Source organism: Halichondria panicea, chromosome 9 (genome assembly GCF_963675165.1).
Source record: "Halichondria panicea chromosome 9, odHalPani1.1, whole genome shotgun sequence".
NCBI lineage: Eukaryota > Metazoa > Porifera > Demospongiae > Suberitida > Halichondriidae > Halichondria > Halichondria panicea.
In genome coordinates this window covers 1,481,987-1,495,211 of record NC_087385.1, presented here as the reverse complement: position 1 = coordinate 1,495,211, position 13,225 = coordinate 1,481,987, and the positions used below count along the sequence as shown (strand labels likewise).

The following is a 13,225-nucleotide window of genomic DNA, read 5'->3' as shown; positions in this document are numbered from 1 at the left end:
AGTAGCTACCTAAGGTTAACACATAATTATCAAAAAGACTAACGATGTTGTTCTAAGTAAACTAATTTTACATACCTCATTGATAGGATTTACGATACCCGGAGTGTAGACTGGTTCGTTGTCATTGACATCAAGCACAGTCACCACGATCACGATGCTGGACTAGAATAGAAGACAAATGAGTTATCAGATAGACTGGATGGCAAACTGAAGCTTTATCAATGTGGAGGAAGCTTCACGGAGTGTTTTGAAGAACTGTACAGATATAGATAGGGAGCATAAACAACTCACAGTTGACACTTGACCAGAGTACATCAACTGAACCATCAGCGTGATAGTTTGTTCATCAGTATTCTGAGTGGAGAAAAAAAGAAGTTTAAATGATGCATGTTGTTAAATTACACCCCAATTAAAAACTGTCAGTCGTGTCTCTATTGTTTGTCAATGGTGCCATGGCAATAACATGCTTGTGAAGTTCTCATCAGAACAACAGAGCAATATTCATTAGCTATAGACTCCAAAAATGCAGAGGTGTGTATTCATGGCTGCATGAACGGTCAACAGGATGAGATGACAAATAAGGTGATTCTTTGGCAAACTTTTCTACTATTCAATATAGTGCAATCAATGTCCATAGCAAAATGCCTATTAACCCTAGACAGGTGTTCATACATGACATAGGAATACTTGCACAGGACACAACGAACATTTTAAGATGAAATGTTTATTTTGAATTTATATTGAAAGCCAGAGCTGGAAATTATGCTTTCACTACATATATACCGTATAGTGCGAACATTTCACTATTATTGTGTGTTAGCAATCCTCCACGAAAATTGTTCTGCTACGTGCAAAGATTGAAGGCGCAGGCTGGGAATGTTTCCGGTAAGCAGCCAACCAATGATCAACAAAATGCTAGTAGAGACCATTCTATAAATTTAAGTGTCTCGAAAATAATAACGGTAGTCATTAATACATGTACATTTACTATACACAAGGCCCTGGTTACAAGATTGCATCCATGCACAGGCACAGCCTATAAAACATCACACATGCAGCACACAGCGAATACTTTACACAAGTATCAGCTACAAACACTAATAGCAGCATCTAGCTGGATACTACATTACCGCACACTAACAGCAGCATCTAGCTGGATACTACATTACCGCACACTAACAACAGCATCTAGTTTGATACTACATTACCGCACACTAACAGCAACCTACCTCTCTGTCCAGAGAAGACATAACCACCAGCTTTGAATCTCCATTGATACCAAACTTGCCACCAGCAGGAGTAATGGAGTATTCGAAACCACCACCATCTGGATCAGTGACTGAAAGGTCGATAGGTCCGGCATCAGATGATACGAAAGATCGTACAAGAGCATCCGCTGTGAACAAAAACGTGCAAGTGAATATGATGTCATAACAAAATGGAGATAAACTAACCTCCCACATTCTCCTCGATATAGCCCTGTCTCTGGGAAGGATTTGTGAAAACTGCAAGAAAGAGCAAGAAGTTTCAACACAGCAGGTGTTGATCAATTAGGATGCTGCCTGTAGGCATTCTTACAGATACATCATTCTTACAGATACATGTTGGTCTATGGCATCTAGAAGCCAAAAAGACTATTGTAGTATCCAAAGTGTACTGAGGGGGCATACTAATATTCCCTGAGGCCATTGTCACGTACATGGTGACATGTCTAGTTATGGGCAGCTAAAAACCACAAAAAGCTGCAGCTACCAGCCCCTCCCCCCTTACCTGGCGGTGCCTGCGCAAAACTACAAGTTGCCAGACACGCCAGCAAAACGAGCACAGCGATACTTGCACTCCTCTCCATAACTCTGCTAACAGTAACACTCTATGCAACACTCTATCTAAGCTTCTAAGATAAAAGCTACAGCTAGCTAGCTATACACTTGTTGCAAAAACTTGGGTGGGGTCAGCGTAATGGAGCAAAAGGTGGGCGTACCTACACAGGACATTTTGAAAAGGGGGCGGCACCCACTTGCATCAGTAGCAGTACACAACTTTGGAGAAGCACGGCTCTGTTTGTGAGACACTGGAAACATGAGCTCTACTGTAGGCCTACTTTTATTGCTGACAGCTGCAGCAATCAATGCTCAATGTAAGTTTCACAGTTAGATTTTGGTCTGCAAGTTAAAACAATATACATGTACTAAGACTAGGTCTACATACATTGTCTAATTACATTGTGGATGTTTTCTGTATGCCCTCAGTTGTTCCCCAGTTTGAGCCACTTCTTTCCAGCAACACAGTCAGCATTGGCATCAGCGAAAGACCTCAAATTGGTACAAACAGAGTCTAGTGAAGTCAGCGCTAGCTAGAGATCTTACATGCATGCAGGCGACATGCAAGTCATGCAAATATATAATTGCATACAGTTCTATCAATGTTACTAGACATTATACAAAACGATTTCCAGCTTAGCTATATATATATACAGATGCCTTAACACATCCCTACCTACCCCTGCAGGAGATGAGGTGATAGCGACTAAAGCGAGGGGTCTCGGAGGAGAGACAGTCGTGTACGGAGTGGACCTGTCCTCAAATGACCTGGGGGTGTTTGTGATGAATCCACAGACCGGGCAGCTGACTGTTGGACCCAATGGACCCGAGAGATTGGCTATTGTTGACAAAACTCCTGTCATGCTACTAGCTGAGGTGTTTGCATACTACAACTCCTCAGGCTCAGCTGAAGCAAACCGGGTGAGATAGTTGCTTGCTCTTTAATGTATCACTTGAAAGTTTAAAGGGTCATGCAGTGCAAATTATACCAACTACATGTACATGCACCGTCTAGGGGAGATCCCCAACACTCTCTCAACATAATGATGCAGGCATATACAATTATCAAGTGTTCTCCAATATAGGCTTACCTGTTTGTGAATGTGGAGGTGCTGGATATCAACGATGCTCCCCAATTCAGTGATGCTACACTTGACACTGCAGCTAGTGAGGTAAGAACTATGAATATATATATAGATCTATATAACCTATAAGAAGTATGATATTGTACCACATGACTTGCATGACCGTCCATATTGGTATGCTGAAACACTATTCTAAATAGAGATTCTATGTTCCTTTATTCTATGTTCCTTTACAGACTACAAATGTGGGTGATGTAATAACCACCCTGAATGCTGTTGATCACGACTTGAGTAACAACGGTCTAGTGGTATACAGCATGCAGCAACTAGCTCCAACAGGACAGAACACATTTACTCTAAACGAGTTCACTGGAGACCTAGTGCTGGCACAGAGCTTGGACTTACAGACCTCGTATCAAATCAGAGTCACGGCAACTGTAAGTACATCGATAAATGCGCGTAATCAACTTGCACAAGCCTTGCTACTTATTTGCCAAATGAATGCATAAATTGACCCACTCTCAGGACTTTGGAGTTCCTCCCTTGATTGACTCGGCAGTGGTGACTGTTCATGTTGCTCCCGTACCTCCCACCTTCAGCCAGACGGTCTACACTGCTGAGATCCTGGAGTTCACCAGTCAGGTAAAGACACACTCATCCTCACAGATTCTATCCATTTTGGTAAAGAGTGTTTAAAGACAAAATGAGTAGATCTATAAGTGGGTAAAGAGAGCCTGGTAAAGAGGATGGATACAAGCCAAGAGGGACAGATAGTGCAGTGTTTTATATATGGATATGGTGTTTTCTGTGTTATGTAGAGTCCAGCAACTGTGGTAACCGTGACAGCCACTGACACTGCAGCACCTGCAACACCCATTGTATACAGTGTTGGAACAGGTGTGAAACAGCCATAGATATTGTATATGTACCAGTTTTATACATTTCTTCCTGTACGTACAGTCATTCCCACTGCCCCTGACGTCACGTTCAGCATTGGCCAATCGAATGGAGTCCTCACAGTTCGCGGTACCGTGGATAGAGAGACTCACTCGCGATATTTTGTTCAAGTTTTGGCTCACGAGAGTGGACATGAGTCGGTATCCCTGGGGGCAGGGTCTGCAACTGTTGTGGTTACCATTGGCGACGTGAACGAGCCTCCCGAGTTCCTGAGTAGTCACTACACTGCTGTGATCTCAGAGGACGCTGTAGTTGGGGACACACTGTCCAATGCCCTCAGGGCTGTGGACTATGACCAGGTCAGCATTCTGTAGATCAACATGTTTGCGCGAGGGTTAAACATTTTCGCAGCGAGCAAGAGCCCCATCTTTGTCACATTTAACACCAGTACAATTCACAATTGAAATTTCTGTGCCTTGGTGCAATCCGTGAAGTCCACGACCATTTCCGCTGTACAGTATTAGGAGAGATAAAAAAAAAGTTCAATCCTTGTTTTATAATCCTTCGTTTTATTATATAGGGTGCCAACTCAATGTTGACATACAGTATCACCACGGTAACAGGACTGCGTACCCAGGATGGGATGCGGGTGACCATTAGCGACACTTTTTTTCGCATCGATACCTCTTCAGCCGTGGTGACTGTCAACGTGAATCTGGAGAGAGAGGCAGTCCAAGATGGCTACCATTACTATGAGATATCCGTAAGCTTTTGTACTAGCTGGGTTTCTGTGTAAGAAGTTACATAGGTCTTGAAACACTAGGCAATGGATAATGTAACCATTGATGTACAGCCCTTTAATTGTTGATGCACCTTTTTGCAATTGAATAAGTCTGATTCATTGCATAATACGTAGCTATCTCCATCAGTTGGTGGCTCTCAACTGTATAAATTGAAGAAGTCTGACGTGGACTGACTGTATAGCTCATTACTTGCTGCCTCTTGAGTTACATTTCTACTACTCTACAATTTTGAGTGACAGTAGCGCGTTCCTAACTGCCTCTCCTTGCAGGTGACGGTGGCAGACTCAGGCAGTCCCCCTCTGACTGACACCACTATACTGGCTATCACGGTGGAGGATATAAACGACAACCCACCTATCTTTATCGACACTGTCCTCAGTTTCACTATCCCCGAGAATAGAGACGCTAACACTCCCATTGGAGAGTTCACCGTCTCTGATAGCGACCAGGGCTCCTCAGCTGAAATGATGTTCACACTGCAGGGTGACTTTGCTGACAGGTAGCTGGAAAGGCAATTTAGAACGTCTAATTTTCTGATTTTAGTTGTGTAGCTTAATTGTACGATAATTTTATCCATACGTGCAGCATTTCTGGAAGTGCATATGCGTGCATTAGATTCCAAGCTCTAGTAGCTCAAGCTTTATATCCCACAAATCTTGCAAAGTATGCTGCAGTAAAACTTTAGTTTTCTACAATGTACGTGGCTTTGATGTCAATGCTGTAATACTTCGCTGTACGTCTTCTGTATAATGTTCACTTGAGTTGATGTGTAATCCATGCATACGTTCTATGACTAGGTTTTACGTGAGCACTGCTAGTGTGATGTACTCCACCTCCCTGGAGGCCCAACCCCCTGTTGTCACGCGGGGGAGGGTGCTCAATAGAGTACCACTGGACAGAGAGGAGATGGACAGTTACCAACTGACTCTGACCGCCATGGATCGATCTCTAGCTCCACTCAGTGCATCTATACCCCTCACAGTGACCGTGTCAGAGGTCAACGACAACACCCCCATGTTTGCTAGCCCGAACGTCACCTTTGTACTGCCTGAAGACACCACCACCCCCTTCGTCATAGCGAGCTTCACTGTATGTGATTGCATGAGGAGGGGGTATTCTCTAGATGGCATAACCTGTAGAGAGTCTTAATACACAATTCATTTGAGCTTCAAAAATACACGATTCTCGGTCTCATTTTTCAGGAGCTTAGCATGAATATATTAAACACTGGTTAGCTACGTATGTCTAGTACATTGTACATGCGTCCATCCCCCAAAGCTATGGTATCTGTTATATGTACGTAACCTTACATGAAAGGTTTCAGCGTACGCTGTGGTTGCAAATAATAGAATCAGCTTGTAGGTAATAATTTCATACCTGTGTGCTACGTATATATCTCATAGCCCCTCCCCCTTGGTTGCAGGTGTCTGATGCTGACATTGGCGCTAACGGACAGGTGGCCTTCTCCCTGTCAGCTGACACTCAAGGACTCTTCTCTCTCAATATAGTGCAGGCCTTTGTGGCTGAGCTCACTCTCAGTCACACACCGGACAGAGAGACGAGGAGCTCTTACAACTTCAGAATGTTTGCTACTGACAGAGGATTCCCGGCTCTCATCGGGGAGACAGATATCACCATTGTCATTGGTGTAAGTACTGGCAGTATTTGTATGCTCTCAATGTCCATTTCAGTTATAGCCGTAAAGATAACGGATTTTACCAGCTATAAGTTTGAGTACCCCATGGTAAAAGCTAACTACAAGTAAATTAAAGAATGAAGACAATGAAAGTGATGTAATTTGTTTCTGGTGAACTTAACGCTCCTTTTACAATTGATACAAGCAATGTACTGCATGGTTATAACTATAAGCTAGTGTGTCGTGTGACTGTCTATGTCCATGTGTATGCCTCACCATGTTTATAGTGGCTCCTCCTCTCCTATACAGGACGTCAACGACAATAGCCCTGTGTTTGCGACATCTCTGTATGAATCCTCTTTGGTTGAGAACACGCCCCCTGGTCCACTTATCGCTACGGTGACAGCCACGGACAGTGACATAGGGGTTAACGCAGATATAACTTACTCGGCCCCCAATCAGAACCTGGTGACAGTGAACGGTTCCTCTGGAGAGGTAACCCTCGCCTCTCCCCCCGACCATGAGCAGGGAGCTATAGTCAACATTCAAGTGAGTGAGGGAACAGTTTAGGATCATGCAGCATTATAAAAAGTACAGTGCCTATAACAGCTATTGATTAACTTTATATAGTTTGCAATCGACTTTATTTGCTAGGCCTGTACCATTTTTCACCCATTATGTGTTTTACTGATCAGTATAGCTCTACACTATATACACAGGCTCTATATTGCACGTACATTGTATATAATGACTGCACACTGCTTCCTCCCCTCATTAGATCCTGGCCACTGACGGTGGTGACCCAGCTCTGACTGGAACGACCACAGTGAGTTATTGTTTGGGAGCTATTTACTGAGCACTATAATCAACCGTATCTTTATCTCTCTGTCTACAGCTGCGAATTACGTTGACAGACGTCAATGACAACGCCCCAGTGTTTGAGGAAGGTATGTGGGATCGATTCTAATCTGGTAGACGTACTGATGACAGCTATTTAATAATTTATGCAAACGTGTTTTGGTGCATGGTATTATTCAGCTATTAGCGGATGCCCTTGAATTTCAATAGTTGCACATGCATGCAGTAGTGGTACACATAATTTTGATGATTGCATGTACTTTAGCAGCATTAATATGACAACCAATCACTTAGTCCAAGAGTGACGTACCTATAAGTATACATGTAGTTCAGGATTGTAATGAAGGCAGTAATAAAAGAATCAGAGGGAGTGGTAATACAAGCTACCTTAATTAGCTGTGCTCCTCTCACAGAGCGATACAACAACGTGTCAGTGCTGGAGGGGGTGGCTCCAGGCAGTCAGTTTACCAGGATCGTAGCCACAGACGCTGACTCGGGAAACTTTGGAGAAATCACGTACAGTATTGAGGGCTCATCATCGGTACGTTGTTCATGTTGTAGATTCATGGTGGCCTACAAGTCATTAGAACCTAAGCACTGGCCAGAGTGTTAGGCTGGGTAACATGTAGTGTCAGCTTTATATAATTTGCATGGAGCATTGATTCGATTCACGACACTGCAGGCCCAAACAATTTTAGGGGTGCCCTACAACAAAGTTTCTGATATACGTATATACATACTTTACCTATTGACCCTGTGATTATTGAAACCATCCACTCTTCTCAGGATGGTCTGTTTGAGATCAACGCGGTCACTGGTCACCTGACTGTGGAGAGAGTACTAGACAGGGAGACGGACATCACCTCCTACACCATTATTGTGGGGGCGGCAGACAATGGGAACCCTCCGATGAGGTTAGGGGAGGGGGTGGTGTACAGTAGGGGTGTGGCTATGATTGTACTGAGCTAAAGTTGGCGTGTGTTGAAGTATCTAAAGATTCATTCACGTATGTACAAGCATGCTCCTATATATCCATGTCAGTGAAGCACTTATACAGAAATGGCTTTTGTTAAGAAGTATTTTGTACACATACAGAGTGTTTAATATGTAGGACCTGGTTGCCTGGCCTTTATACGTATTTAACAATTGGCTTAATCACAGATGTACGTAGCTATGAGTACTGACAAGCAGTGGTGTGTGCATCATCATGACCTTTTCTCCAGGTCTCAAGTGTTTGTTGACATCCAGCTGGCAGACGCTAACGACAACACTCCCATGTTCCTAAACGAACCCTACTCTGCTAATATAAACGAGGTAAACCCCAAACCAACTAACTAAATGCAAATTATCAAGTACCACGTACGTACCCTTCTAGTTAAAGTCTGAGTTTGACCTTCATAAAGTTGTCATAACTTTGTCATACTTTAACTGAAATTCCATATACCATTGGATTTCTTGTAAAAGCGCTTCTATCTATGCTGTAGAGCTGGTAAGCTCCAACCAGCTAAAAGTTAGCATTTTATAGACCTTAGTAGAATACTTATTAAAGAGTCCAACACTTTATTGCCTCCATTTTAACCTCTAGGGAGTCGATCGTGCCGTCGGCAAGTTTGTGGCCAATATATCGGCCGAAGATGCTGACATTGGCAGCAACAGTGAGATAGAGTTCTCTCTAGCGGGTGATGGAGTCGACTACTTCACTATCCACCCCTCCTCCGGGGAGATCAGGGTGTCAGAGACTGGGGTGGACTTTGAGTCTCTGGACCCAAGCAACCCCTTTGTTATTCTCAGCGTGATTGCCACCGATCTTGGTACGGGAATGTGATATTGTATTGTATTGTAGGCTCGAATCAATGACGACTCTCATGGGTTGAAATTATGTATTAAGTGCAGACCAGATTTCAATTAAGTTCTTTGTTAGATTTTGTGAATACTCATTGAATGCTACTCCCACTCCAGGTACCCCAGCGCGTATTGCCACTACCACTATCAATATCACCATTGTGGATGGGAACGACAATGCTCCACAGTTCATCGGTACCCCATACACGTTCTCCATTCCTGAGTCCAGTTCCACTGACCGCACCCTCGTGGTGACTCTCAACGCCACTGATCTGGACATGGGAGCAGCTGGCACAATCCGATACCAGCTGGTGGAGGGAAACACAGAGCTCTTTGAAATCAACGAGGCTACAGTAAGACCATGAGATACCCTAGCTTGTACAATAATTATGTCAATGCATTTTTAGTTCCTTAGTTATCAGATGACATAATTATAGTTATACTGATCTTGTAATGATGCCCCTCCCCTAGCTGAGGTCAAGACTCGATTAGTTTACATCCTCTTTTACAATGGTACAAGCTTTACAACCTTAGATTAATAAATCTCTACACCCTCAACTGCTCTTAGCAGTCCATGAAACTCGCACTCCCCCTCCCCCCCCTCAGGGCGAGGTGTTCCTGGCAGCTGGTGTCTCGTTTGACCGAGAGGCCACTGACGTCCCTCACCACGAGAATGGTGATGCAGTGTACAGTTTGGTGGTGACAGCCAGTGACATGGGATCACCCGAACAGACGTCAATCACCACGGTGAGTGGCTATTAAAGACGAGCTAGTGTACAAGCTAGCTCATGACAAATTGACTTTTTGTCCTGTTTGTCAGTCTAAAATAACACAAAAGTGAATGTTTAAATTAATGGCTAATGGTAGCTCACAGCCTAACACATGTATACAGTAGTAGCAGCACATCAGGTACCTGTTTAGAAATGCTTCTTTTATAGCACAAATAAACGTAAATGAATTCTCCATTAAATACAGGTATTGCTACTGGTGACAGACGTCAATGACAACAGCCCCATCTTCCCAGTGGAAACCATTCCCCTCACTCTGTCGGAGAGCCTGCCAATTGAATCCTTCATCCTCAATCTGGTCGCCACTGACAACGACTTCGGAATCAACGCCCAGCTGAACTACACTATTGTGTCTGAGACTACTGCAACTGGCACCATCACTGAAGGTGAAAAGAAACTAGGACTATTATCTAAGAGCTACTTATAATGCTACTGCTAGTTTTGGCCCCTAAGTTATGTAGCTGCATGAGTGCCTCAACTTCACGTACACCGTCAGCTGGACCCTACACCATTTTATCATATTAAGCCAATTTAGCTCTTATATACACTCACTGAGGTCACTGTTACATGTTCGTCCTGGCACAGATTTCACATTCTCTGTCACCGTGGACACTGGAGTTTTGTCTCTGGCCAAGAGCCTGGACAGAGAAACTGTCCCTGCTATCACACTGGTTGTCGTGGCAACTGACCAGGGGATGGGGTACAACCAGGACACTGTGAGTAACTGACCATACTGCTAGAAAATTGCAGTGTATACTTATTGTGAATTAACGTCAAGATCAACATTTACTTTGGTAATACCGTAGATAACCATTATTATATTGAAGCTTGTGAGTATCTTTCATTGCAATAATGCAAAACCTTTTATAAAGCTATTCAGGTGTTGTTTTGTTGCACAGGTGACAATAGTGTTCAATGTGACCGACGCCAATGACAACCGACCCATCTTTGTCATACCCTCTGGAGGGTATGTAGCAAATGTTCTTGAAAATGCTACCGTGGGTTCCGAGATCATCACTGTCATGGCAACAGATCTGGACCAGGGCATCCATCAGTCCATCACGTACAGTGTTCTCTCCAACACTACCACAGGAATGAGTGTGCCCTTCGAGATCAGAGACCCAACCGTGAGTACATGTGTGTGTACCTATTGCTGCAGTCAGCCTGTGGACACCCTACTGAGTGTGGGGGGATATACATACATAGAAAATATTGTGAAACAGCTCACCTATGTTTATTGGCCGGTATATACGATAGTCATTGGTGCATTTAGTAGTGAGCACTTTATGACACTCTCCCCCCCTCCCCTTACCTCCTCAGACTGGAGTGATCACTGTGGCTGGAAGATTGGACAGGGAGCTGACGACAGAGTACCAATTGGTTGTCATAGCAACAGACTCCGCTGACAACCCTGATAGTGTACAGCAGGTTAGTATCGCCCTCAATACATGTGTGCATTTCTAGTACAAAAAGCATGGTCTGCATGTTTCGTGCCATTAGTAATTTAACGTTTCCAGCTACTGTACTTGTTTAAGCTAGTACAATCGTGATCATGTACGTATATAGAATATCTTGGCCCCAGCACAATTAACTCGCACCTTGACAAATGTATGTTTTCTCTCTGTGTAGACGTTTGCCATGGTGATGGTGAACATACTGGATGTCAATGACAACACTCCAGTGTTTGATGCTTTATCCTACAGAGGCGTTGTGATGGAGAACACTCCTCTGGGGACTACTGTACAACTGGTACGTACATGTACGTGTGTGCATGCATGGAGTAGGACATGTGCTTACAAGAGCAGAACCTTTCGTTTCAGCACTTTGGTCCGATCAAACAGTGTTCAATTACATACGCATACCACCATCTACATGTACATATACGTGTAGGTCTACACTGTATGTACTTAGAGCTTGAGCTACATGTACATGTTGTACCAGCTACCGTATTACTAGAATGTTTTGCGAGTATCAAACATTTGCGAATTTTGCGAGGGTTGATCAATTCGCAACAATAAAATCTGCAAAACCTAAATTATTACGTAAATACACCGATCCTTGCCAGAACGCAATAGTTAGATCGCAAAGGGTCAAATTTTCTGCTGATTTGGCTCATTTGCAAAGGTTTTTCACCAGCAAAATATTCTAGTAATACGGTATTCTAAAATGAATCATCCTTTCCAAACTCGTGTTCAGTTATATGATTGTACGTATGATCCTTTAATCTCCTTTATTAATAGTTCTCTTCCTCCCTCACAGACGTCTCCTCTGATGGTCACAGATCCGGACACAAGTCCGTTATTCTTCAGTCTCCTTGGCAACCATGCGCAATTATTTACCATCAACCAATCAAATGGAGTCATCACAACCAACACAGACATTGACTACGAACTACAGACTCGTTATTCTGAGCTAACCCTCCAAGTTAGTGACGGCGTGCAATCCTCGTCCGTTCCCATGGAGATAGCGGTTATTGATGACAATGATAACAGTCCTACCTTTGATCCTGACTTTGTTATCCTGCCTGTAACTGAAGATACTGGTACTGGAATCGAAATTTATGTCGCTAGAGCAACAGACGCTGATTCCGGATCGAATGGTTTGAGGATGTATTCTATAGAAGGTGAAGGAGAGCAGCTGTTCAATATCGGGTTGTTAACGGGAGTGATCACGTTGACAGGCCAGCTGGATTTTGAAACGGAACAGGTGTATATGCTCACAGTGACAGTTGTTGATTCTGGAGTCCCGATACTGAATGGAAGTCTTGACATCACTATTCAAGTAGTCGACGTTAACGACAACCCACCTACCATTCTCAATCCAAGTGCCGAATTCACAATTGCTGAAAATGCAGCCGTTGGTAGTTTAGTGGGTATGGTTTCAGCAGTGGACGGAGATAGCGTTGACTTACGATTTGTAATCACCAATGGCAACGAGGCGAACCAGTTTCTGATTAATGGTACCACTGGTGAGATCACTGTGGCGAGTGACTTGAACAGAGAAGCACAAGACAGCTACCGACTACTGATTCAGGTAGGTATATGATAAGTATTCTGTTAGCAGAAGTGTATATACATACAGTGTATTGTAGGCTACAGTAGGAAGTGTACTCTTTGACGGTTGACTTTAACCCCAGGTGATGGATACATCTGACTTCCCTCTGACTGATGAGACATTCATCACCATAGTATTGGAGGATGTAAATGACGAAACTCCTTTCATCTCCGAACCAAATGTTGGAGTTGAAATATCAGAAAGTACCGGAGTTGGTTCTGAGGTAAGACAAATATTGGTAACTATGATACTACGTACCTTAACAACCAGTCCCCCCTCCCAATGGTACAGTGTAATCATTTTTCCCCAATTATTTCTTCTGCAGGTGCATATGGTGGTTGCAAGTGATGCTGATATTGGAAACAACTCGGCCCTGCTCTATTTCATTCAGTCACAGCTGCCTGAAGAACACTTCATCATTAACGGTAAGTCTCTCTTTAGA

At 43.5% G+C, this 13,225-nt stretch overlaps 2 protein-coding genes across 4 annotated transcripts in view; one reads left to right on the top strand and one right to left on the bottom strand.

The window, feature by feature from the left end:
* The window catches only part of LOC135341003 (protocadherin Fat 4-like), a 20,796-nt gene extending 17,229 nt beyond the window's left edge, over positions 1 to 3,567 (bottom strand). The window contains exons 1-8 of one of the 3 annotated variants that reach the window (XM_064537453.1): positions 3,425 to 3,567; positions 2,912 to 2,984; positions 2,501 to 2,588; positions 2,222 to 2,312; positions 1,455 to 1,505; positions 1,230 to 1,396; positions 292 to 354; positions 76 to 162 (exon numbers count right to left, since the gene is read on the bottom strand). In XM_064537453.1, coding sequence (XP_064393523.1) covers positions 76 to 162; positions 292 to 354; positions 1,230 to 1,250 — 171 coding nt within the window. In that variant the 5' untranslated portion in view covers positions 1,251 to 1,396; positions 1,455 to 1,505; positions 2,222 to 2,312; ... (1 more) ...; positions 2,912 to 2,984; positions 3,425 to 3,567. Of the gene's footprint in view, positions 1 to 75; positions 163 to 291; positions 355 to 1,229; positions 1,397 to 1,454; positions 1,506 to 1,770; positions 1,968 to 2,221; positions 2,341 to 2,500; positions 2,589 to 2,911; positions 2,985 to 3,424 lie in introns of those variants that run through there. The other 2 variants (XM_064537452.1, XM_064537451.1) reach the window with 2 other exon arrangements.
* The window catches only part of LOC135341002 (protocadherin Fat 4-like), a 22,968-nt gene continuing 11,755 nt past the window's right edge, over positions 2,013 to 13,225 (top strand). Inside the window, exons 1-29 of the mRNA XM_064537450.1 lie at positions 2,013 to 2,137; positions 2,250 to 2,321; positions 2,509 to 2,741; positions 2,906 to 2,992; positions 3,142 to 3,342; positions 3,431 to 3,547; positions 3,724 to 3,802; positions 3,866 to 4,161; positions 4,383 to 4,565; positions 4,875 to 5,104; positions 5,403 to 5,694; positions 6,029 to 6,253; positions 6,551 to 6,790; positions 7,020 to 7,067; positions 7,137 to 7,188; positions 7,513 to 7,640; positions 7,886 to 8,013; positions 8,323 to 8,413; positions 8,685 to 8,910; positions 9,059 to 9,294; positions 9,548 to 9,688; positions 9,917 to 10,115; positions 10,315 to 10,445; positions 10,629 to 10,856; positions 11,050 to 11,157; positions 11,359 to 11,478; positions 11,989 to 12,762; positions 12,866 to 13,006; positions 13,109 to 13,208. Of these exons, the coding sequence (XP_064393520.1) occupies positions 2,080 to 2,137; positions 2,250 to 2,321; positions 2,509 to 2,741; positions 2,906 to 2,992; positions 3,142 to 3,342; positions 3,431 to 3,547; positions 3,724 to 3,802; positions 3,866 to 4,161; positions 4,383 to 4,565; positions 4,875 to 5,104; positions 5,403 to 5,694; positions 6,029 to 6,253; positions 6,551 to 6,790; positions 7,020 to 7,067; positions 7,137 to 7,188; positions 7,513 to 7,640; positions 7,886 to 8,013; positions 8,323 to 8,413; positions 8,685 to 8,910; positions 9,059 to 9,294; positions 9,548 to 9,688; positions 9,917 to 10,115; positions 10,315 to 10,445; positions 10,629 to 10,856; positions 11,050 to 11,157; positions 11,359 to 11,478; positions 11,989 to 12,762; positions 12,866 to 13,006; positions 13,109 to 13,208 (5,164 nt within the window). The 5' untranslated portion in view covers positions 2,013 to 2,079. The remainder of the gene's footprint in view (positions 2,138 to 2,249; positions 2,322 to 2,508; positions 2,742 to 2,905; positions 2,993 to 3,141; positions 3,343 to 3,430; positions 3,548 to 3,723; positions 3,803 to 3,865; positions 4,162 to 4,382; positions 4,566 to 4,874; positions 5,105 to 5,402; positions 5,695 to 6,028; positions 6,254 to 6,550; positions 6,791 to 7,019; positions 7,068 to 7,136; positions 7,189 to 7,512; positions 7,641 to 7,885; positions 8,014 to 8,322; positions 8,414 to 8,684; positions 8,911 to 9,058; positions 9,295 to 9,547; positions 9,689 to 9,916; positions 10,116 to 10,314; positions 10,446 to 10,628; positions 10,857 to 11,049; positions 11,158 to 11,358; positions 11,479 to 11,988; positions 12,763 to 12,865; positions 13,007 to 13,108; positions 13,209 to 13,225) is intronic.